The sequence below is a fragment of the Leptinotarsa decemlineata genome, unplaced genomic scaffold (genome assembly GCF_025532065.1).
Source record: "Leptinotarsa decemlineata unplaced genomic scaffold, Ldec_3_MD MMD2_tig00003736_RagTag_RagTag, whole genome shotgun sequence".
Lineage (NCBI taxonomy): Eukaryota > Metazoa > Arthropoda > Insecta > Coleoptera > Chrysomelidae > Leptinotarsa > Leptinotarsa decemlineata.
The window spans coordinates 6806053-6833114 of record NW_027412593.1 but is presented as its reverse complement, the minus strand read 5'-3'; the positions used below and the strand labels follow the sequence as shown (position 1 = coordinate 6833114).

General features: G+C 34.4%; 2 protein-coding genes across 2 annotated transcripts in view; one reads left to right on the top strand and one right to left on the bottom strand.

Moving 5' to 3' along the window:
* Positions 1–22834, bottom strand: part of LOC111515268 (macrophage mannose receptor 1) — a 45933-nt gene extending 23099 nt beyond the window's left edge. Inside the window, exons 1-6 of the mRNA XM_074178372.1 lie at positions 22717–22834; positions 19482–19579; positions 19320–19428; positions 18425–18703; positions 14291–14379; positions 649–757 (exon numbers count right to left, since the gene is read on the bottom strand). Of these exons, the coding sequence (XP_074034473.1) occupies positions 649–757; positions 14291–14379; positions 18425–18703; positions 19320–19428; positions 19482–19579; positions 22717–22795 (763 nt within the window). The 5' untranslated portion in view covers positions 22796–22834. The remainder of the gene's footprint in view (positions 1–648; positions 758–14290; positions 14380–18424; positions 18704–19319; positions 19429–19481; positions 19580–22716) is intronic.
* On the top strand, positions 7177–9548 carry LOC141483598 (uncharacterized). Its single transcript, XM_074178345.1, has 2 exons — positions 7177–7297; positions 7736–9548. Exons 1-2 carry the CDS (start codon positions 7177–7179, stop codon positions 9139–9141), a joined length of 1527 nt encoding a protein of 508 aa, XP_074034446.1. The 3' UTR covers positions 9142–9548.
* Positions 22835–27062: the final 4228 nt, after the last annotated feature.

The following is a 27062-nucleotide window of genomic DNA, read 5'->3' as shown; positions in this document are numbered from 1 at the left end:
TTGCACCGCAGTTACAGATGAAGCCTCATTGTGAAAACCAGCAGACCACGGACTAAAAATACAAAAACAGCTTTGAAATAGTCATTTTCCGCCGTTAAAGCTCATATTCTTCAATATCCTCAATGTTTATTTGAATGTGGTTGACGATTCAAATATTAGAGACAAAGAAGATATCTAATTGCTAGAAATCGCTTGCTGAATGGTAATATTACGTTAATCCTCACCTTGAACAAGTTTCGACTTTTGAGGGTTATAATTTGTAGGGTGGGGGTAAAGGAGCAGACAGTTGACGAAAAATAAATGAGATTTCAACAGATTCTCTTATATCTCAAATCTGTTAATATTTTTTGAAGGGTGGAAGTCCAAATTTTTGACATTCTTTTCAATGCCTTCAACTAGGCTATGTAGAACGGAGAAGCCTCCCAACTAGTAAATGATATGAATTGGTTATAAAATAGTCAATTGAAGAATGTATCCTACTTTATGCATAATAATTCAGGAATGCACGATCAATGAATGAAACTGTGACCAACTTCACATAGAATTCCGTGAAACTGGATGATTTTTTTTATATATTGTAAATTAATATAAAAGTAACTCAAAAACTTACTTATCCTCTATTGTTTCATACTATTAGGTGAAACTCACTTGTATCTCGGATATATTTTCTTATTCTTTCATTCTCTTCAGCTGACGAGATGGTTACCAATTCCATCTTGATGATTTTACAGAATTGTATAGCTTGCATGTAGTTAGCCTGGAATATTGAATCTTAAAGTAACAGTTCGAATGCTATTGAGATTTATCTGAGTTTGATAAAGGTTTCAAAGAGATTTTTTATTTGCTGAATTAATTGAAGCGAGTCACATAATGTACTTTATAATCGCTTTCCCAGATCAAATGGACTTGAGGTGAGCTTTTAAGGAACTTTGTAGAGTTACTCAATACAATCCTCAACAAATATCTTATTTATTTCTATATAATTTTCAATCCATCTTTGATAAAACTTATTGGTCCTAAAACGGACCTTTGAGAATGTTGGACTTCATCATGATTTTATTGTAGTCATCACATGAAAGACAATTCAATTAGGTTAGGTTTTTTCGTAGAAAAATATAAAGGTAGGTATTATCAAAACTCTGGGAAGGCCTCAACCAATTAAAGCGTCAGATAATCGACAAAATCGAAGATTTAATATTAGTTGGTACGATAAATGCGATTGGTTAACCGGCTCCATTAAACGAGAAAACATTTTTTGTTGGCCTGTGTTTTATTTTCCGTAAAACCGAATACCAAACATGGTCTAAAATATGATACTCCGATTAAAAAATTTCCCTCGTTCTACAGAAAAACATTTTAAATCTGAGGAGCATATATTTTTGTCTTGTGAATTAAAATTGTTTAGCAAACATAATATAGCAACAGCTTTAGATACAGCTCAAAAAGAGGCAATAATTTCTTTTTATAATCAGGTTAGGGAAAATCGGTCGAATTCAAAAAGACTTATCGATATTACGATTTATTTGGGTTCCCAAATGTAATTTCTTATTATTATCATTATTATTTCCTTGTTTCATTATTGAGAATCTAGTTCATGAATTATTTATGTTCATCTTGCAATTACTTGGTGGAATTCAGAAATGTATGTTTTGCTGACAATACTTTATGAAGTTCGTTGTCGTTATCCCTCACTTTAACTTGTTTAATTTCTATTGGCTAGAATATGTAAGGTAAAACAGTAACTAGCGTCTATGATCACGTGACAAGGAACTTCATAAAAAGCGAGTGTTCTTTTGTTTGAGGAACACTTACACATGCATTAGCATTTTGAACAGACGACATGTAAATTGTTTATCAAAACCTGTACTCTATTTTATCTATTCCGGCGACTTGTTGTGTTTTTGTGGTGAATAGAAACGTTTTTCTGCATTGAAGTTTTTCATTCCAATCATCTCTAACAAAATTTGGTGGCAGCGGTGGGATGAATTGGATTTTTTTGGATATTTGTGAATAATTTGGATTTTTAGTGGAACTTTTGGAGTGCTGTTAGCTGAATTTTCTGCATTCTGAGGCTGTCAGTGATCACCTAGCGCTGATTTTCAGCGACTGTGTACTGAATTCAACGAGAACCATCTACATTTGGTGCAGCATTTATACCGAAAGAGCCTGATCCAGTTAGTTCTCATCCAGATCCAAACTTCACAAGAAAAGATTGGAGAAACACCCAGCAGAAGACGTGAAGTAAACCTAGAAGCCAGCAGAGCGACCGGAAAGATTTTCAAGCCCTTCGCCCAGCATTCTTCTTCGCACAGGGACCATTCTTGTCTCATTCAACTCAGCAGACCAACCAGTCTCACTCACCAGACTCAGCTTACCAGGAAAAATTTTTAAAGTGAGAAACATTTTAAATTGTAAATTTTATTCATTGATTTTTATATGCCTGCTAGAAACAATAGTGAAGTTGATAACAATCCTGTAAACGAAATGGTATTCCCAACTGATTTAGCTTTGAAAATGATTCCCGAATTCAATGGTCATAGAGATGATCTTTATAAATTTTTATCATGTTGCGATGTTATGTCCGATTATACACGAACACGGGAGGAAATAATTCATTTTTTGAACGCTGTGAAATGTAAATTATGTGGTCCAGCTTACAATCACATTAAATATAAAATTTTTGATACATGGGCTGAATTGAAAAATATTTTACAGTGTCAATATCTTAAAAAACGAACTATTGGTCAACTCCAAACAGAACTTTCAAATGCCAAACAAAATTTTTTTGAAAGTGTTAGGGATTTTGCAAATAGAATAGAAAGAACCTGTCAAGATCTAACAGACGCCTGCTTCGCCAGTGAAGGTAACGCAGCGGCCCAAACTATTCAAAATTTAAATAAAAAATCATCACTAAAAGCTTTCGTAGAAGGATTACGAGATCCAATCAAATTAATTGTTAAGGCAGCAAGATTTGATGACCTCAGTGACGCGATAGAAGCAGCATGTGAAGAAGAGCGAAATTTCAAATCAAAAAACAATTTTAGAGATTTTGAAAAACATAAAAAATTCAAAAAATGTTTCAAATGTGGCAGGACAAATCACTCAGCAAATAATTGCTATTTCAATTCAACGCCAAATCAATCTCCTTCTCAACACTTTTCAAGAGGTGCAAATAATTTTTCTCCAAAAATTAAAACTGAGAACGTGCATAAAGTATCTCCAGAATGTCGATATTGCCATAATTTGGGGCATACTATCGAACAATGTCGAAAGCGTCAATTCAATAATAATTCACGGAACCAAGCTATGCAAAATAATATAGAGCAAAAAAGGAGTGAGCCATTCAATAGGCGCAATAAATTTTTTAATGGTCAAAACAATTTTCAAGGTCAGGTCAATAAGTCTAGATCAAGTTCCATATCATCAAACTCACATTCTCAAAACTCGGGAAACTTCCAAGGACCGGCTATGAGCGGCAACACAGCCAGAGTCCGCGATTTTCAGATTGCCGAAAATTGAATAAGAAAAATGCTATACAGTCTCTTGCTATATCCACTGATTCTCAATACAAAAGTATTCAATCCACTGATTCTCAATACAAAAGTATTCATTCCACTGATTCTCAATACAAAAGTATTCAATCCACTGATTCTCAATACGGAAGTAGTCAATCCACTGATTCTCAATACAATATCCAATTAACCGATTCTCGTGATGCCATTCCACAAAATACTATTTTTCTTGATTCCTTTTCTCACACAATTATGCCAACCCATACTTTGTCCTCAGATTCGATTTCAAAAAATGCCAGTTCACGTAAACCTGAATGTATTCACGACAATATCTCATTATCTCATGAACATTCTACATTTCCTATAGAATTAATCGAGCAACCGAATTTCAGTCATGAAAATCTCCTTAATGAGTCTACAATAGAAAGTGAAACTGATCTTTACATTCATTTCTCTGAATCAAGTTACAAACGCGAAACAAACGTTTATAATATCAGGGTGAAAGGTATTTCTTCTAGTATCGTTTTATCATTGAGTTTATCAAATTCCGGATCTGTTAATATGTTAGTTGACACGGGAAGTGATATTACAATTCTCAAGTTACAACTGACAAATGGCGACAGTATCATATATACTGATAATAAAGCTCGTTTAGAAGGAATTACAAAAGATTATGTCTACTCATACGGAGTTTGTTTTGGTGACATATCTTTGTCAGATAATGTTTCTATTTCTCATAAAGTTCATATTGTCCCCAATGATTTTCCAATCCCGTGCGATGGAATTTTGGGAAAAGATCTTTTATTACTTTATAAAGCAAACATCGATTATGAAACATCAACACTTTCCATACCACATCAGAATCAAATGTACGTATTCTCTCTGACTCATCCTTATACGAATTGCATCGAAATTCCCCCCAGAACAGAAGTAATTAAACCAATTAAAATAAACTGTGTCGAACCAAAAATAATGTTCCAAACAGAAATGAAACCAGGTGTTTTTACGGGAAATTGTTTCGTAGACAAAAATGAATGCAATATTGCTATTTTGAATGCTACTGAAAAAACAGTTTTGCTACAACCTTCAGATTTTGAAAAAATCGAATCAGATACTTTGGAGAACTATCATGTTTTAAACTTTGTTACTTCCACAGACCGAGAAAGATTGTTGTTGCTTGAAGAGCAAATAAGAACCGAACATTTAAATTCAAGGAACGGGACAGCATAATCAATATTATTAGAGAATTCAATGATATTTTTTTTGAAGGGTGATACCTTAACACACACTGACGCTATACGCCACTCAATCCCTTTAACTTCAAGAAAACCTGTTTTTGTTAAAACTTATAGAATTCCCGAATTTCAAAAAGATGAAGTGCGAGATCAGATAAAGAAAATGTTGCAGAGTGATATTATTGAAAACAGTAATTCTCCCTATAATAGTCCTATCTTAATTGTGCCTAAAAAACCCGATAATCAGGGAAACAAAAAATACAGATTAGTAGTTGATTTTAGAAAACTGAACGATATCACTGAAGCTGATGCCTATCCCTTACCTAATTTAACAGATATCCTAGATCAGCTAGGTAAATCAAAATACTTTTCAGTCATAGATTTAGCCCAGGGATTCCATCTAATTTTATTAAGTGATGAATCAAAACCTTGTACTGCTTTTTCATTTGAGGGTCACTATCATTACAAAAGATTACCGATGGGGATGAAAGGATCTCCCGCTACTTTTCAGAGGTTAATGAATAATGTTCTAGTGGGACTCACAGGAATAAAATGTTTTGTTTATCTTGATGATATTGTTATCTATGGCAATTCTTTAGAGTCACATAATTCAAAACTGATAGATGTGTTTTCTCGATTGCGTCAGCATAACCTAAAATTACAGCCTAACAAATGCGAGTTTCTCAGAAAGGAAACAACCTATTTAGGTCATGTTATATCAGAAGAAGGCATTAAACCAGACCCAGGTAAAATAAGTGTTGTAAAAAATTTCAAAAAACCTACTACACAAAAAGAACTCAAATCATTCTTAGGATTAGCGTCTTATTACAGAAAATTTATAGAGAATTTCGCAAAAATCTCACAGCCTTTGAACAAGTTACTAAAAAAGGATACGATCTTTGAATGGAGTGTGTGATGTGTGTGTGATGAATCGTTCGAAACTCTCAAAGAAAAGCTCATAAATCCACCTATTCTGAATTATGCTGATTTCAGTCAACCATTTGTTTTAACCACTGATGCATCTCAATATGCTATTTCGGGGATTCTGAGCCAAGGACCAATTGGATCTGATCTTCCAATAGCATATGCTTCACGAACCTTAAATCGTGTAGAGCAGAATTACAGCACTATTGAACGAGAGTTACTTGCAATAGTGTGGAGTTGCCCTCATTACCGTCCTTACCTTTATGGACGCCTTTTCAAAATCCAAACGTATCACAAACCATTGATCTATTTGTTTCCTATTTCTAATCCTTCAAACAGGTTAATGAGGTTTCGATTAAAACTTGAAAAATTTCAATTTGAAATCCATTACAAACCAGGTGGTAATAATACAAATGCCGACGCACTTAGTCGAATTTGCAAGATTCAGACCCGTGATAACACTGTATCACAAATAAAATCGCCATACCAAAAATTTCTAGACATCATTGAAAGTAAAGTAGTAAACAACAACAATGTTGTTGATTCAGATGAAAATATCAGCACAGTGCCCAGGGACTATAGTATAATTCATTTTACAGATGAAACTTTTTCAGTCCCTATCGACTATTACAATAACCTTTACGAACTAAAAGCACAAGAAAAAAAATTACACGAGATTGCTTATCTGAAATTCAACGACACATTTTTTCTGTATCTCATCATAAAACGAGAATATTTTCACAAAACCGAATACGAAGATATTTTCGATGCTTTGCTAAATTTGAAGTCATTTTGTAATGAACACCATATAGACAAACTCGCAATATCCAGTACCACTTGTAGAATTGACAAACTAAAACTAGAAACCATTAGAGTAATGTTGAGATATATTTTCAGAGATTTATACCCTGAAATTAAAATATTTCATAATAATATTATACAGGATTTAAATGAAGACATGAAAAAAATTCTACAAGAATTTCATGTTACACCCAGTGGTGGACATCAAGGGACAAATAGAACTTTTAAACGAATTCGACAGTACTATAGATGGAAAGGAATGAATCGAGATATCAAAAGGTATATTCAATTATGTGAAAGTTGTCAAAAAAATAAAGTTTCAAAAAAAACTCGTCTCCCTATGACCATTACCACTACATCTACTTATCCTATGGAACGAATATTTCTTGACATAGTTGGTCCATTGAATCAAACCGATCATTTCAATAAATACCTCCTTATCTTCATTGACGATCTAACGAAATACTTAATAGCTATTCCAATGGAAAATCAGGAAGCCCCTACAGTCGCAAGACATTTTGTTGAAAAGATACTCTGTCAATACGGCATACCCAAATATTTGGTTACAGATTCGGGTGCAAATTTTCTAAGCAATATATTCAAAGAGGCGTGCAAAATTTTGAAAATTAAACAAATCCCTACCACTGCATTTCATCCACAATCAAATGGAAGCCTAGACTATATTGAGCACGAATGACAAAAAAATGTACAAAATATTACCCCTGTCTTTAGGTCCGGGTTTATACTATGAAAAAATCGGTACCCCAAATCTATATAATGACGATTGGAAAATGATCATTTATTTAGACTTATATGACTATTATTGTCATATATCTAAATGAAACGACGATTTCTCATAGACTGTCTTTATTTCAGTTCTCAAGTCAATTCCATAAAAAAACTATTAGTTTTTGCTTTCGCCAAGGCTGCTATGATTTACTTTGTTTACATGGTGGTATAATATTTTGACCAAGAAATACAATACGTGACATCTCCCTTTTTTTTATAAAACAATGAAATTAAAATTTTATAAAAATAACGAAATTAACATTTTCAATAATACATTAGCCTGTCTGGCTTTTTAACTGGTCTACCAGATGATGTTGCTTCTGGATTAGAGTAGCAGTAACTACTATTACTAGACAAAGATGAAGATTCAAACTCATCTTGATCAGTTATATCGATATCATTATTGTCAGGTCAACACGTTCAAAAAAAATCAGGAACACCTAAATACATTATTGAAGCAACAAACATCAATAGTGCCAAATACTGTTCATTTCATGAACAGAACAAATACTTACTTTGATAATTTCGATACCAAAATAAATAGAATTGTAAAATCTGTTAATGATCTGAATGAAAATATTTCAAATTTTGAGATAAAAGACCATCTTACCCTTGAGGTGAATGAACTGGTATCTATATTTGATTTGATTTTAACTAGATTCAAATTGAATCAAAACAATTTAGTTGAAATGATTTCATTCACACAAAGAGGAATTTTGCATCCTTTAGTAATGAGTCCAATGAAATCTATACACGAAGCATCCAAAATTCAGAATTATATAAGTGACTTTACATTTCCAGTTACACCTGTCATTGAGTACATGCATATATTATTTAATTTAATCACAACCAATATTGTTTTTATTGACAAGAAATCAACTTTTGTTCTTTATATACCACTTATTGAAAAACGCGACTATGATGTATTCAAAATGTCTAGTTTTCCCGTACCTTCAACAAATAATGCTTTTGGTTTTATCTTACCTCAAGAATCATTTTTTGTAACCGATTTCAGTAAACAATATTTCTTTTCAATGAATGACTTTGAACTATTTAGTTGTAAACATGTATTAGCTGATAGGTATATATGTAAGCAGAATAAACCAATTTATTTAGCCCACCTACATAAAGGTTGCGAATCAAATTTGTGCATGCCTACTACGTCCATTCCAGACTCCTGTGATAGAAGAATCATACATATAAAAGAAACACTATTTATTCAGTTAGCAAACAAAAATTCTTGGCTTTTTGTTTCACCACATAAAGAATATGTGGATTTGAAATGCAGATCGATTGAGGGAAGACAAACAATTACTTTAAATGATACTGGAGTTTTGAGTATCAGTTCAAATTGTTCAGTATACTCAAAATCAGTCATTCTTACACCTCACGAAGAGTTTTCTAGTGAAGTCATAACTCACTATATCGCTCCTTTGAACTTAAAAAAAGAAATAAATTCAAATTTATCAAATTTTGTTTTATCGAAAATAAAGCCAATTGAAACACCTCTCGTTATAAATTCAAAGAACTATCATGATTTGAAAGAAATAAGTCATAACTTTCAAAAACTTCAAGAGAATGAAAATGAATCGCTATCTACAGTAAACAGAACTGACCTAGTTCACCATGGAATATTATATTTCATTGTGTGTTTGCTATTTTGCCTTTTAATATTCTACATTCTGCGAACTTTGCATAAGCGATATAAAAGTGAATCCAATGTTTCCTTGCATTCCGCGAATGAAATTGACGTTACAGGGGGAGCACAAAAAACTGAAGAAATAAAAAATCAATTAGATCACATTGCACTGAAAGGTAGTAGTAAAGCATCGCGAGGTAGTGAAAATTGCACCTTGCCTAGGTACAATTTTCAAAATTAGGAGGGAGGTGTTGTAATGTAATTTCTTATTATTATCATTATTATTTCCTTGTTTCATTATTGAGAATCTAGTTCATGAATTATTTATCTTCATCTTGCAATTACTTGGTTGAATTTAGAAATGTATGTTTTGCTGACAATACTTTACGAAGTTCGTTGTCGTTATCACCTCATTTTAACTTGTTTAATTTCTATTGGCTAGAATATGAAAGATAAAACAGTAACTAGCGTCTATGATCACGTGACAAGGAACTTCATAAAAAGCGAGTGTTCTTTTGTTTGAGGAACACTTACACTTGCATTAGCATTTTGAACAGACATGTAAATTGTTTATCAAAACCTGTACTCTATTTTATCTATTCCGGCGACTTGTTGTGTTTTTGTGGTGAATAGAAACGTTTTTCTGCATTGAAGTTTTTCATACCAATCATCTCCAACAATATTACGATTTATTTGGGTTCCCAAGAATTAGTTTTTCGCAGACACGATGGAATCGAAGATTCGATTAATCGCGGCAATTACAAGGAACTTTTAATGTTATGGGGCAAATATAATTCACAATTTGGCACTTTTTTAAACGGTAGCGTTTTTTCGGGCACCTCAAAAACCATCTGAAATGAGCTTATAGATTATAGACAGTGTGGCATATATTATTGAGAAAAATATAAGCAAGGAGATTGGAAGTGTTTCTTTTTTTGCATGGGAAATTGATGAAACTACCGATATTTCCTGTACATCACAACTGTCAAAGATGGTATTGTGGTAGAACGTTTTATGGGTTTTCATGATGTTCCATCTGGGCGCACAACTGACGATTTGTTTAATTTTTTAATTAGTACGTGTGACACCTATAATTTTAGGCAAAAGTTAATTGCGCAAACCTATGATGGGGCTGCTCATGTCATGGCCGGCCATTTAAATAGTTTACAAACTAAAAATGAAGTCCATAGCTCCTCATGCGCTTTTTACGCATTGTAATGCCCATGCCCTAAATTTAGTATTAAGCAAATCTTTAGTATTAAGCAAATCGTGCAACAACATAAAAGATTTTTTTTAAGTTTGTCTGGATGTTCGGCATTCTTTTCGAAATCCACCAAAAAAAGTCATGTTTTAAATGAAATATGTTATAGCCAAATGCCAACTTTTGCTGCTACGCGTTGAAATTCTACATCTAGAGCAGTAATTTCAGTGCATTCAAACAAAGACAAATTGTTTGAAGGTGGTCGATAATGTTTCGTGGTGTATTTCATCAGTTCATTGTCTAATATAATATAAACTGATTTGAAATCCCTGAAAAAAGTCGAAAAAGATTACCCGAAAATAACAATTTTAATAAACAAAAAGCTGTAATTACAATGAAATAACATACAAGCAACAACCAAAAAAATAAAGAATTGAATCAATAATAAAAGCTGAATAATAAAAAATATTGTTAGCAAAAATGAAAAATTGAAATTAAAAAAGATTCCAAACCAAGTTATGTCACGACGTTTCAATTGTTAGTATCCACAATCGTCTTCGGGTGATAACTGGACTTATTCCTCCGAGATCCGACTATTTATAGGTTATTCGAGTGCTTTCACCTATCCCCTCTTCCCTCACTCCGCTTCATTGGTTTTAGCGGGAGATGACCGTTTGGTGGAAGTTGGTCGTTTTTCTCTTGTGCTCGGCAATGCGAACTTTCACTGGCCTCTTAGTTTCACCGATGTATGATTCTCCGCACTCGCAAGGTATCCGGTAAATGCAATTCTTGGAACCGCAGTCCGCGTTTGGCGGCCTGGTTTTCGTGAGGCTGCTACGGATAGTGTTCCCATATCTGAAACAGGTCCTGATGTTATACTTGGACCCAATCCTTCGTATCTTTACCGATATTCCTCTGATGTAGTACAAGTCCTTCAGCTAAAGTTTGTTCTACCATCACTCTGGAGTAACCATTCCTTTGAAGGTCATTTTTGATGATGCCTAGTTCTTTTTCGAGACCTTCCTTTGTATTACAGAGCCCGAAAGAACGGTCTAGTAGAGTATTGATGATTCCTCTCTAAGTCTCAGTCAATCGACTAAAAATTGATGCTTTCCATTATTTCCAGAGTTTTGACCTCCAACGTTCCAAAAATTACAGCTCAACAGTCTTTTTATTTGCACAATACTAACTATAGTATTTATTCACCTCTCAGTTCAATAATCAGCATTTCTCCTATACTGCAATAATTCACGAAAATGAGTTTTGGTGATGAATCTCCCCACTTTACGTTCTTAAGGTCAACGTTATTGTTGGCATCACTAATAACTATCAACTTCTCAAGTCAATCCATTGTTCTGCCATGATATTTGAGTTCTTCAATTGTTTTTTATGCTCTTTCGTAGGTTGACAAAATTGTTTTGATGAAATTTCCATTTTATCATTCAATATAATTGCCTGAGAGAGCGAGAGCTCTTTAGCCACAAAATAGGCCTCAGTTCAGACGATTATATTTTCATCGGCGCTGAATTTTTCTCTAGCGACCAATCTCTTGAGATCTGAGAACAAAGAAAAGTCGCTGGGGGCCAGATCCTTATAATACGGTAGATGCGGAAGCAATTCGAAACCCAACTCATGCAATTTTGCCATCATTTTCATTGTTTGGGACACAGTGCATTGTTTTGATGAAACAGCACTTCTTTTTTCTTCAGATGGGTCTGCTTTTACGCGATTTCGTCTTTGAATCTCTTCAATAACGTTGTGTTACAGTCGCTTTTGATGTTTTTTTCATTTCAAGACAGTCAATGAATATTATATTAAACGCATCTTAAAATACTAATACCATAACCTTGCCAGCCGACTTTTGCGTCTTTGCACGCTTTGGAGTTGTTTCACCGCGTGTAGTCCACTCACATGACGTCCGTTTTGATTCTGGTGTGAAACGATGGAACCGTGTTTCATCCATTGTTACATATCGATGCATGAATTTGGGGTTTCAATGGTGGAATAGCTTCAATCACTGCTCACAATCATCAATCCGTCGTTATTTTTGGTCGATTGTGAGCTCGTGCTGTACCCACTCTAAACAGAGCCTTCGTATACTTAAATATTCTTTCATGATATGATCAACACATTCCTTCGATATCTCGATCAACATCACTTTGAGTCATACAAAATTATTTCATGTACTTTTTTATGTTTTCTTCGGTAACAGCCTCTCTGGGCGTCCACTGTGTGCATCGTCCTCGGTGCTAATTTCACCTCCTTTAAACTTAGCAAACCACTTCTCAACAGATGAAAATAATGTTCATCAAGCCAAGCTTCAGTGGTATTTTTTTCATCAATTTTTTTCAAACTGACAAAAATTACTGCATTCAAAATGTTCTATCTCACAAACTTATAATCCGAGAACTGTGGAATTTTTACACGCATGCATAGCAGAATACCTTTGATAGTTCAATTTTGTATTCAATTCTGTAAACGATGCATTACGGATGATGCAGGATGTTGTTGGACCGCAAAGAGAATGGCTGAACTAAGTAAGTGGCATCAAATATTCTGAAAAAGTGAAACTATGAATAGAGGTCCAATACTCTTGTACAAATATTCAGTGAGAATCGAAGTGATGCATCATATGTGTAACCACTATGAAATAATAAGAAACCTGTACAATTATTGGTTGTTTTTTCATAAACTACACACATAAACTACGATCTGATCTTTCCAAACTTCGTAAGGTGTAGTTCATGAAAATACTATGGTCCTCATCAAGTAACGGCCGAATCAATCAGAAAAATTTTTGGTTAGATGAGGAAAACGGTTTTGCTAGAATTTCACAGCATTCTACAGCAAATTTATAGAGATTTGAATAGGGATTCACGAAAGACATATTTGAATTTTATATGAACAAGATGAGTGAAATAAAATTATATTTATTTCTATTTCATTCAAAGTAAGGGAAATTCAATTCTCTATTGAGCAGTTTCAGCAAATTGACAACTGATGTTGGGAATCACACGTTAAAAAGTAAGACCTCGTTAGTCTTAAACTCGCACAAGTTTCGACTTTTGAGGGTTGTCGTTCGTAGGGGTGCGACAGCTGGTTAACGGAAAAACAGACTTTTTGAACAGACGATTTTGGCTTTTCTCTTCAATACTTCAACTTTTAGTTTTTTGTTACGTCTCTACAGTAAAGTAGCATAATTCAATTTAAATCCTCCATTACAATAGGTAGCACCATCAGAAGATGATGAGAGATATAGTTTTACCACCATCATCAGGAGATGAATGAGAAATGAGAGGTGAAAGTGATGCGGTGAATAAATACTTGTTGTTTTCTATGGTGTGTAATGTGCAAAAATAATGCTGAAAAGATGCAATTCTTGAATTTTTAAAGGGCTGTAACTTTGGAAATGAGAGAGAGAGAGGGCACCAGAGAGTAAATCCACATTGTTTTTCAAAATCAGATGGTGCAGCTCATTCAAAATTTTACCTAAAGGTTCATTGCTGTTCATAGATTCATTTCCACATTTTTTGATTCACGAACTTTCGAAGGCGACTGTTATCGTGCACCGGTCCTAACAATTTCAAAATTTCTCATTTATTCTGTGGTCATTCTCTAAAACATATTGAGCGACACCGTACTCAAATGTTTATCTGAACTCCATTTGTGTCATGTTCTTTGAAACGTGTTATTCTAGTCCGTTTTGTTTGCCGTGTATTTTTGTCGGGTGATAACTATTATCGCCCGATGACGATTGTGAGTACTAACAATCGAAACGTCGTGGAGTAACTAGGTTTGGAATCTTTTAATTTCAAATTTTCATTTCTTGTTGATGATTTTTTTAATTTTCATCAATTAATACTTCAATTTTTGAATTTTTTGGTTGTTGCTAGTATTTTATTTAATTGTTATTTCAGTTTTTTTGCTTAATATAATTGTTATCTTTCAGCTAATCTTTATAATTTTTTACAGATTTTTTCAGGGATTTCAAAACAATTTATATCATATTAGACAATGAAAGTCTGAACTAATGAAATGCAATTTGTTCATTTGTTTATTTTATCGGTATGATAATGAGTGAGTTTGAGAGATTTGATTTCTATGTTAGCAAAACTTCTTCATTTCCATAAATCATTCTCCAAACTGATAAAGAACATGAAGTAATAGTTTGAGATGAAAAAATACTAACCTTGAAAGTGTTAGAGAAGAAATATTTTTTGTTTTTGAATTCGAGGAGGCCTATATTTGGAGAGACATGCTCTAACAAATTCATCCACCCTGAAAAAAAGTAATGAAGGAAGGTATAGTGATAAAGAATATTCATAGGAATAAAATTATAAACTATTCACTAGAATGTGCCACATTGCATCCAAATCAGGTGATGAAACATGTGTTGAATGAAAGTCAGGCAACAAAAATTCTCCAGTACTTTAGTAAGTGTACATGTCAAATGCCACTCACCATACAAACTAATCGGCTTCGTTTATCTAGGTTTATTTGATCGAGTATGAACAGGTGTGAGCCATAATAAACCCTTGCGGGTTGCGGTGGAGGGTCCAATAGAACCACTCACTTTAAACCTTACCTAACCTAGTATATTGAATGAATAGCTTAGATATATTTCGATGACAATTCTATCTGTGAACATGGCTAGGATTGATAAATTGTGATTTGTTCAATCAAAATTTTACTTCGCTTATCTTCCTCAACTATTGAACGAGTAGGGTATTTCATTAGACGCTTCCTATCTTTAAATTTGAATAAAACAAAGTGTGTGTGTGAGATATCATCGAAAATTCTCATGCATTTGAAAGACCTATTGATGCCATTATGTATTGAAATACAACATCGTTCAAGTGTCTGGGTGAAGCGCATTCGAAACGCCCAATTTTCCATGCCTTTGGCGCATAAATCAAGCTGAATTTGACCGATGGCATGGGTAATGTTGGTTTTGAGGATTGCTGTGGTGTGTGGCTTATTGATATACATCTGCTACTTGACAAAACCCCACGAGAAAAAGTCTAACGAGGTCAAATCGGGCGATTTCGGTGACCAGTTCACATCACCTCCACGTGAGATGACCATTCCCTCAAATCGCTCGTGCAGAATATCCAATGTGACATGAGCCATGTGGTACATAGCGTCGTCCTGTTGAAATCACATGTCCTTGATGTCAAGATCATTCAATTCAAATCGAAAGAAGTTGGTAATCATCTACCTATAGTGCCTGCTGTTTACAGTGATGGCCTGGCCAACGTCGTTCTCGAAGAAATATGGACCGATGAAGCCGTCAGCCCAAAATTTACACAAAACAGTGACTTTTTTGGGATGCATTTAACGCGCTTGGATCTCATGTGGATTGGTATCGTCCCTAATTTGACAATTTTATTTGTTCACATAACCATTCATCCAGAAATGAGCCTCATCGCTGAAGATGATTTTTCGATGAAAATTAAGGTCAGGTGCCAACTGTTCCAGAGCCCATTCAGCGAACAGACGTCGTTGTCTATGGTCGTTTACCTTCAGTTCCTGAGTTAGTTGAATTTTGTTCGGGAGCAGGCTCAAGTCATGAAAAATTCGCTAAGATGTGGTCTGCTAAAGGCCTAGTTCTTGTGAGCGATGCGAAATCGACTGCGTTGGACTCTCCTTCACATTGTCACAGACAGCGGCTATGTTCTCGGCAAATCTTGCGTTCAGTCGACGCACGGTGTTGATCGATCGTTTACTGAACCAGTGGACTCAAATGTATGCACTACATTGAGAATAGTCCTCTCGCTAGGACGATTAAGGACCACATTTTCAATTATTTGTTTCTTGGAAATAACGACTTTAAAAATTCGAAATTTCTATTTTAATTTCGAAATTTTCACTTCATTCTCGAAATGTATTTCTGATTCAATATCAATCAGCATTGTTTTGACCCGTCATAGGTCTCATCAGAAATCATCTATGGGATCAATCTCTTGCAGTTGTGGTTCAGCTCTCTAGTTGACAACGAATTACCTTGCACTAGAAGCTGCAGTGAACGACAGAAGACGAATTTCGACGGTGGTCGAATTCGAAGCGTGGCCTTGCATCTGACCACTCTCAGGATTCTCGTTTATCTTTGATATTGAAAGATTGAGTTCTGTGTCGATCTCATAGATGGCGACTACGTGGGGGGAGATATCATCGCCCTTACTCGAAATCACGACTTTGAACTCGAAATTACGAGTTTCCACTCAAAATTACGATTATAAATTGAAAATTGAGACTTTTGAACTCGAAATTTCTCATAATTTCGACGAAATTTCAACTTGAATCTCGAAATTACGACATTAGACTCGAAATTTTGACTATAAAGTCGTTTTTTTTTGAGATCTAAGTGGTAATTTCTAAGAGACGAATACCTGAAATATGTGGCCCTCCTGCACTCCCGTAGAAAACAGAATAAGGGAGATGAATGGAAACGATAGGGCCTGAGGCTAGAATGACTTCCTCATTGGGTTCATGATAGCAAGTGCTCTTCCTACAAACAAAATTTTAATATGGACAGGAGATCAGGTGGATCTTCAAGGTCTAAAGAACAAATGACCTTTGGCATATTGGTTGATAGATGTCAAGTAACATTACCATGGAGAGGTGATAAGTGTTCTGAATAATAAATTGAATTCTAAGAGAATGCGAAAATTAGTAGATTAAAAAAAAGTATAATCCAAGTGAAAACCCTGAAGTAGTGAAATGAAGTTGTTCATCTTTGACCTAAAATTCATCTGCAGTAAATCCATGAGGCTACCGTATTTTCAGGAGACTTGAAAGAAATGGACGAGTCAGACGGTTGTTATGAAGGAAAACCGAAAATTGCTGTTGTTGTCAAAACTAGGTCAACTCAAAGTTCTACTTTTGTGAAATTTTGTGAATCACATTTCAGTCAAATCAGTTGATCAAATCAAAATATATTACCAACATAATTGATATCACGTAATAAGTTTTTAATTTTATTTTTCATTCAATATTATACTCTAGTTCTACTGATGAACAGACACCAACATGTCATTCGAGATTTGAGAAATCATTGTTGTAATTCGTTTCTTATCGTTTGCAAATATGAAATACACATTATCAGTAGACTGCAACGGAGTATTCATCCATCTGAAAGATTGTAAAGAAAGGACTTCAATATACATAACCAATAGCTTCAGAAATGAATGAGTTTTTGAAGTTATAAAGATATCTTATTCAGACGTCTTACCTACCAATTATCAGTATGAATACGAAATCCAATCATTTCCAATCATTAGCCGCAGTGTATTTTCTATGTGTCTGAATCCTTACCAATGACATGTCTCATCTGTATTATTTTTACTGCTTCATTGAAGGGAATTAACAGAATGATTTTGGTTCATATATGATGTTGTGATTGTTATTCGGCAACTTTTCAACGTAATTAAATTTCATAAAATTCATTATGCATCTATTTGACAGATGCATATATTCGACAAATGCATCTTAATTGAACTGTCACACCATGTAACGAGATGAATGAATCACAATGATGTTTATCTGATTCAATAACTCAAAAATAATAATTATTTCTGCCTACAAAAGTTTCATGTGTCTGTCAACAAAATACTGTTACCTATGAAGTGATAAAATCATTATTTTGTGTTTATGGAATGGTAAGGTTTTGGCTGTCTTCTCATTTACCTTCATACAAAAAAAGGGGAATTTACAAAAGGAAGGAAGGACGCCATCAATAAGTTCTTCACAAAGATGTGCAGATCATGCAGAGAAGTAACTTTCAGACACAAAACTGAAAGAGAAATCCTTTTCGAAACAACTACTTTCATAAACACATTGAATTACACGAAAGAGGGCTTTTTCTTTCAGTTTCTTTGCATGATATACATGTCTTCGTAAAGAATATATTTTTAAATGAATTATTTTCTTCCTTTCTTTTAAAGTTTAAAACATTTTTCTGTATGAAGATAAAAAGTAGAAAGCCTTCCTTTCGTTGATCTGAAATTCGGTTGAATATATTAGAGAATCAATCAGGCCTGAGTGGAAGAGCAATTAATATAATACCATAGAGTAGTTAAATCATTATCAATAAATATTGGTAATTATTCTTTGATAATCAATATATCACTGAAAATATTCAAGATGATAATAACAATATTTATTTTTTCTTTGAAGTTTTTATAATATGTTTTTGTTCCTATTCTGATTCAGATTTCCTGATGGGTATTTGTGTAGCATTCAACAAAAAATTCATAGTATTTTGCTCCATTTCAAGGAATGAATATCAAATGAAAACCCTATCTTCTCATAAAACCCCACTCACTTGTGATTTGTGCTTGAGGACTTATCATTTCATTTGTATCATAGTTAGCCCCTTCGCCTTTGAATCTCTCGCAAATGAAAAATAGTGCTATGCCACAATGTGCATGTTTCCAGTAAACTGATTCATCCTCACTATCCAATTGTAGGCATAAGGCTTGTTCATCATATGACAAATTTGGTGCCCAATGTGTATAGTCAACAGAAACTCCATATGACATCCATATCCAGTTTTTTCCATCTAATAATTTAGATCCTGATGTCCAATATTGGGTGCCTCGATCTGTAATACATATTTCACCTTTTTTATATTTTAACTATCTTAGGCAAAACAAATAGGTATAGTGAAATATTGAGCTGTTTGCTTCAAAATCACTTCAACTCACTCCTCTCAATTTTTTTGTTTTGAAAACACTGACCCGTGATGATAATCACAAATTTTCACAATATAGACTATTTCCAGTACGCTTTCTAGTTACTACATAGTATCATCCTGAGTTGGCTTGGTACTCCTACTCCACACTACTTTACAATGCAATATACAAATTATCGACTTTAGTTAATAGAGATTGGTTAACAATTTCTTTCAGCTTATGATGGTTCAACTCATTTATTTTTTTTTGGAAATAGAATTGATGTTGTCATTTTGAGGTTTGAACTCATATAATCCGATAGAAAACATATTAATTTGTAATGAAATTTCTATATGGTCAGAATTATATCTTTAGTGGATGCATATAAGAAGGTACCTTCTTTGTCAAATATTTATGAATGCAATTGTTGAATCTGAAAAAAAAATTACAGTTTTTTATCTATATTTCAAAAGTAACTCCTGAAAATATTATTCATCTCTTCAATCAGCCAGATGTGACATTTTCTAAGTTTTATTAAATACTCACTAGTGTTTCGTATATAGCTATGTATTTTCTCATTTTCTTCTGCTGATCTGACACTCAATAGTTTCATGTGCAAATTTTCACAAAATTGCATGGCCTGCATAAAAGTTGCCTGAAATTGATTGAAAAGTGTTGAGTTCGACTATCAAAATTCACTTTCCTCACCTTAGCATGGACGGCCAAAAAATAACTCTTCTGGTCATAATGGTTCAAGGGTATTATTGAAGATGCGTCTTGTGCAAAAACATGATCCCAACCGTTCACTACGAACATAAGTGAAATCAATGTGAAACTGACTATTAATACATTATACATATATTATATTATAGTGATATTATCATTCATAGTTCTTCCACACAACCTTATCAATACAAAGTAGCAGCATTCAATATCATGATCCACAGGCTAGTGGATTTTTCTTTGTCGGATGTGAGTTTCATTGAAGAACTGAATCATATTAAACACATGTCAATTAATAATAGTTATTATAGCAATCTTCAGAAATCCATACACTCAAGCCATAAAGTAAATTTACCCGATTGAAATACACGAGCGGAAAAATTATAGGATCTTAACATATTTGGGTCAACCTAGTTTCAATATTTCTAATTTTTAGCGTTAATATTAAAAACAACCAAGACAAGAGTAACTCACCTCTCTACAGAGGGGCAGAACTTTTCGTTATCAGAAGAAAGGTTTGAGACTCGACCTTCTGGAAAGTATAGAAAGTAATGCGCATATTTCCAATGAACGATCAAATTGAGTTGAATAGCTTTTCGTTACTTGGAATTTTCTCATCAGATAATCATGATCTGTCGCCCTAGAATAAGTAATGTAGTGAAACCGTTCCATACTATTGCCTATCATGTTTCTATAATCATTTTTCAATGAATACGTGACGTGTTAGGAATCACACGTTAAAAGGTAAGACCTCGTTAGTCCTTAGCTCGCACAAGTTTCTCAACTTCTGAGAGTTGTCGTTCGTATGGGGGCGGCAGCTGATTAACGGGAAAACAGATTTTAAACAGATTTTAAACAGATTTTTCAATGAATACCTCATGACCCTGATTCAGGGGCCATAAAGTATTTCTCACACAACTTTTACAACTCGCACAAAATCAGCTGATCTTATAACTTATGGAGAAAACCCAATAAACACCCTAGGAAAATGCATAGTGAATTTCGAAGAATTCAAAACTAGGTTGGATTGACTTTTATATGTGACAGAAGATGCTGATACTCCATTTCTTGAGTTAGATTGGTGTTTGGCGTTTAAGTTACCCCTAACACCTAGTGCAAGGTCTGTCAATTGAAGGGACTTGATGCCTGGGAAAATAGTTTGGTATGAAACAAGGAGGAAACAAAGACAAAACTAGAATATGATCCAATATCTAACCACACTAAATTCTTAGGTGTCACAATAGATGCAACCCTCAGTTCGAAAACCCATATAAACTTATTGAATAACAGATTGAGCTCTATTTCTGGTGTAATATGATGTTCGAAAGGTAAAGTTTCTATTTGTAGTGTGAGAACCCATTACTATGCCCTTATGCAGTCATTGTTTTCATATGGTATTATATTTTACTTACAAAAAATATTCATTTGAAAAAAAAATATCTGGTGAGTTTCTGTAAGGAGTTCTTTTCAAAACTTGCTTTTCGACAGTGCTTCTTGGGTCTTGTCTACTTTGTTGAAAATATTGTAACCTAATTCTCAGAAATAGTAGTCAATATTCTATTAATATGAATATCAATACAAGGCATTGTAACGAACTCTCTATCCCCAGCCATATCTCTACATATTATGAGGAAGGAGCTTACTATCAGGCAATAAAAGTAGGTATATACTCGTAGTTTTCTACCGAAGGAATTTAAAAATATCAGTCTTCAAGAAGTTTAGGAGTTCAGTAATTTCTCATATGAGACATTAACGCTACTTTTCTTCGAACTGCTGGCTAAGTTGTAACTTTTCATGAAAAACTCCAATATGGAAATAATTATATGAATGCTGTTTATCATCAATATTTTTGAAACTCTTCTCAACTTTATGTAATTTCAAAATGCCGATGAAACATGAGCTCTGTCTACTGTTGATCGTATTGCAATAAAAAACAATAATGAAAAATTTCACAAGGGTCGATTTATGCACATTATACAAGGGAAAACAAAGTAATGTTGTCAACATATAGGTTCAAGACACGTGGTGAAATACAGCTTTTGGATGATAGTCAAAACCATCCTTTATGCAAACTTGGATAATTTCCTTTACATTGTTTTTCATTCATTTATGATCACGACCCATTTCAAATTTGTGAATTACTTCAATTTTTGCCTTTATTTACTTGCGTTAATTCCCTATAAATGAGGAGCAATCACACTGAGTAAATGAAAAAAAGGGTGGCATGCAATCGCTGGTATATCTTTGAGTGATTTTGTGGCAAAATATGTGATGGAAGTTGATCTTCAAAATATCGAGATTTTTTATAAAAAAGGAGTTATTATTGGATTTGTCGGCTTTTGCACGAAATTAAAATTTTAGGGGTGTTCGCTCAAAATTTCTTTCCCAAAAAACACCGTTCACTAACACACTTGACATTGCTCATGAGAATAATAGTGATAGTAAAATATATATAAGAAAAAAAAATGAACTGCGAATTCCTCTTCAAGGCAATCACAAAGTTGTTGCTCTTCATTTCCCTGTTCATCGTCAACAACAAGTCCACGTAATACATTTTTGTACCATATAATTTCTGGCATGTCCATATCTTCCAAAGTAAAACCAAATTGTTATTTCAAAAGGTGTTTCAATGACACTTTTTTTCCGGAATGCCACGGTCTAAACGTAGAGCGAAATCTTTGTCATTAGCTTGGCTTTTAAGCAGCTATAGGATTTTTCTGTGCCTGTTGTGAATAAAAAATGTGTACCCGTAATATTTCACGACACTATGTCAATTTTTTCTTCAAAACGAACCCGCTTCATATCTGATATTTCTTCGATTTTCTTAAGAAATTCTTCTTGATGTTGGACGTCTTCCAAGCCGCTCCTAATGTGAAAGTTCTGGGTTCATTTCGATGCTTGCACTACTACTACACAAGAGGTGACAGTGCAATACCAATACAATACAAAATTGGGATTTGTCGCTTTTTGCACGAAACGGGAAATTTCGAATACGATTTTGTATGGGTTACATCGGCTTTTTCTCGAGTCTGAATTCATGCATCGATAGAAAACCTTCCAATTAATATAAATCTATGTCTAACCCGTCTTTCACAAAAAGAGGATTTATCAAGTTTTGCGTGATTGCTCCTCAATTATTTACACAACTCTCATTGATTTCGGTCATAATTTCTGAATTCATGAAATTTCTTCTTAATTATGATGAAAAGCAAAATCTCACCAGATACATTTGAGCTGACAACGTAAACGAAACTTCTAGCCGATAGGTAAAACAATAACAATATGCATTGAATAGACATTGTTGAGTTACTGTTTATTTTCTAAATGGAATGCAATTATATACCGTATGAGTTGATTATTATTCTTGAATAATTGAAATGAACTCTCACCTCCTTTTTGCAAAAGCTAGGATAATTGAGACAGTTGGAATTTCCCATATTATCATTGTTGAATATGTTGAACATCCCAATTCATGCCATTAATTTTAGAGTTCAAGTTTATTTGGAAATATGAAAAAACTTGACTTTTGATTGATGGAAACACTTTTTATGTGTGTGAAATTTTACCGAGGAAGTGTAAAAACCCGTTTTTCTGGTATTGACAGAAGATTGCATTAGGTAACTATGCTTACGAGTATTTTACCCATAAAATTTTGAATACACCGACTCGTTACTTGATAAAAATTAATAACAATTATATGATTTTTACAATGAAAATTTTCATTTAAGATGCGTTTTGCGTATTAATTAAGAAAAATCAGTGTGAACATTGTACAATTACGGTAATGGGTAAAGAGTTTCATCGCGGAAAATAATAATCCTGCATTCCATTAGTTCGGACTCCCATTATCTGATATGATATAAATTGACTTGAAATCCCTGAAATAATCTATAAAAATTTAAAATGATTCCCAAAAAATAATGATTATATTAAGTGAAAAATTGATATTCAAAAGATTCCAAGCCACGTTACTTCACGAACGTTTCGATTGTTAGTATCAACATTCGTCTTTAGATGGCTGGACTTATTCCTCCTAGATCGCAGGAGTTGGTCGTGTTCTGCTTGATTAAAGGTTTCCATATGTTGCGTATCTCTACGCTATCTTGACTAAATGCGTTAGCTTCTTTGAATTTTCTCCTAAACGAGTGTTCCTCCTTGTTGAATATTTCAGCTTGAAGCCACTTGATGTTATGTTGATGAGTCCAAGCATGCTGTGCTATTTCTGATTTGCTAGTTTCTCCTCGTTGGATGTGTTTCTTCTGCTCAGCAATGCGAACTTTCAATGGCCTCTTAGTTTCACCGATGCATGATTCTCCGCACTCACAGGGTATCCGGTAAATACAATTATTGGAATCACAATCCGCATTTGGTGGCCTGGTTTCCGAGAGGATGCTACGGATAGTGTTCCTAGATCTGAAGCAGAGTCCAAGTATAACATCAGAACCTGCTTCAGATCTGGGAACACTATCCGTAGCAACCTCTCGAAAACCAGGCCACCAATCGCGGACTGCGATTTCAAAAATTGCATTTACCGAAGCAGAAACCAGCAAGTCAGGAATAGCAGATCATGTTTGGACTCATCAAGCTGAAATCATCCACAAGGAAGGAAACTGGTTCAGGAAAAAAATCAAAGAAGCCGCATATATCTGTCTGTTTCAAAAAAATCCGTTTTTCCGTTAATCAGCTGTCGCCCCCATACGAACGACAACTCTCAAAAGTTGAGAACTTGTGCGAGCTAAGGACTAACGAGGTCTTACCTTTCAACGTGTGATTCCTAACACGGTTTCAGAATCATTCCAGCTTCAACCAGATAAATTCTTTTGAGAAAAATATCTGGTCGAGGCGGGTATCAAACCCACGATTTTCCGATATGTTATCCAATAACGCATTTAGCCAAGGTAGCGTATAGATAAGCATTATATGGAAACCTATAATCAAGCGGAACATGACCAACTCCCGCCAAACAGTAAGCTCCTGCTGAAACCGATAATGCGGAGAAGGGAAAGAGGGGATAGGTGAAAGCACTCGAATGACATATAAATAGTCAGATATCGGAGGAATAAGTGCGTCATTGCCCGAAGACGATTGTGAATACTAACAATCAAAACGTCGTGAAGTAACTTGGCTTGCAATCTTTCAATTTTCATTTCTTGTTAATAGTTAAATTTTGAACTGTTGCTTGTATTTTATTGTAATATATATATAATGTGTATAATATTGTGTATAATAATGTATATAATAATGTGTATAATATTGTAATATAATTGTTATTTTTCAACAAATATTTTTAGTTTTTATAGATTCTTTTAGGGATTTCAAATCAATTTATATCATATTATACAATGAAAGTCTGAACTAATGAAACAAAACACGAAACAGTATCGACCACCTATGTATCAATATTTCTAGTAAGGTGTGTAGAAAAGTATATCATATTACACAAGACACAAAGTGCGCCGAATAACACCTTTTGATATATAATTTTTTGTAATTAGTTATTCAAAAATGTATGGCTAAATGGGTGCAACTAATTGTCCCAGCTGTAGGTTTCCCTATGTTTAAGATCCGATGCACACGGGTACACTACTCAAAATAATCCAAATAATACGTTGAGATGAATGTTGGGCGGAAGTTGTTGAAACCCATCGTACACGATATGCGTCGCATACACACGCATTCGCTAGTCTGCGTTGGCAATATATTTCAACAACGTCGGGTCTAAGGCTAGGAACACACACCGAGAGATCGCTTGGCCGAGTCTCACCCGTGGTGGACTCATCTCACTTGTACTGGACTCGTCTCACTTATACCGAACTCCGAAATGACGCTTCCCGCTTTATCGCGGCAGACTAGCGAGAAAAAAATGAGGAAAGAAATTAACGACTGCTGCCATAGCGCTCTAGTGCACCTGTTTCAACCTTGAGCCGGTGTCCGAGAATACCTACCACACCGGTGTCTGAATCCGCTTTCACCGGTTTTTACCGGAATGAATTACTGTTTCTTTTTCCCGCCTCCCGCTTCATTCGTCTCCGGTTATCAGTAGGCACCACGTGATTTTTCTGTTTCATTTGTTGGGTCAGGATGAAAATTATTGAAGATTTGTTAATTTCCAAAGAGTTTGACAAATGCAGTACAATCAGTAATCGTTATCCCTTGAGACATTAAAAACTTGCGGTTCAGAAATCAAGTTTAACAGCTAGTTAATGAGTTTGCTTCCGGATCCAATTTACCGGCAAGAGAGTCTGGTCAACACAGCCAACACACTCCACAATACAGTTCAAGAGCTGATTCTTCTTTGGCCGGTAACAACGATTCGTCAAATTCTAGTGCACTATCTATTTACTCAAAAAATGAGTATGAGGAGCTACACCCCTAATAATTAATTTTTAACATGAATGTTTCATTCCCTGCATTACTTTTCTTTGGTTTCTTTATTTAATGAGAAGTTTATTGCGAGAAAAGTGTTGCTAAATTTTACAAATGCTAAAATTCATTAGGTAATACAAAATATTACCTACCTAATTTCTCTGGTACATTTTTGTTTACTTTCAAAATTAAATAAAATTGAATTAGCCTCAATTTATTCCTTCCTTTGTGATGCCCTCATTGAACACCTGTAGCACTCCCTATAAATGCCTTCCTAACCATACTGGCCTGTGAGACAATGAGGCTGCTGACTCTTGCAAAGGAGGGTGCTGCAAGCAGCTTCATCGGACCAGAACCTGTAATTGACATCGCTTTGGGCTTTGCCAAATATTGAACACCTGGATGGAAACTGAAAATTTCTACTGGTGATTAGATCGCTTGTTACCATAAGACGTTCTTCAGAGAGAATCCGATGTAAATTGCATCAGTTTTTGCTTCAACGGTCTTCAATTTTGTTCAAAATGTAGTTGAAAGTATCTCTCTGCATACGAAAGTATTCGAAAAATTTCTCATGGTATGCCTTGAGTTGTTCAAATAACGTGTGGTATTACCAACTTCAGAGCGAGACCTATTAATTCTATGGGATTGAGATATTCTCTCGTTTTGGTGGATAATGAACACTATCACTAGCTAGTAACAACTAAGATGATATCATCACTCTGAGTGAAACTTGGCTGAAGAATGATTGTCGTACTATAGATATTTGTTTACCTGGTTACAATGTCGTGCGAAGGGATCGGAGCGGAGGGACCAGGGGAGGAGGGTTGCCTATTTATTTGAAAAACACTCTCAAATTTTCTAAACTTCTCAACAATGATAACATTGAGGATTTGTGGGTGAGTATGAGGTTGCAAAATATGAGTTTTGCGGTAAGTTGTATTTATAAGCCACCTAAATTGAACCTGACAAATTTTCTCAATAAATTTGAAAACAGTTTGATATCAGTTGTACCTCAATTTGATGAAATCATCTGTATGGGCGATTTCAATGTGGATTTACCAAATTCCAATAGTTTTTCTGTTCGGAAATTGAATGAATTATTTATGAGTACTGGGTTGAAGCAGATAGTTAACTTTCCTACAAGAATATCTCAGAACACCTCTTCTATTTTAGACCTGATCATTGTTTCGAATCAATGTC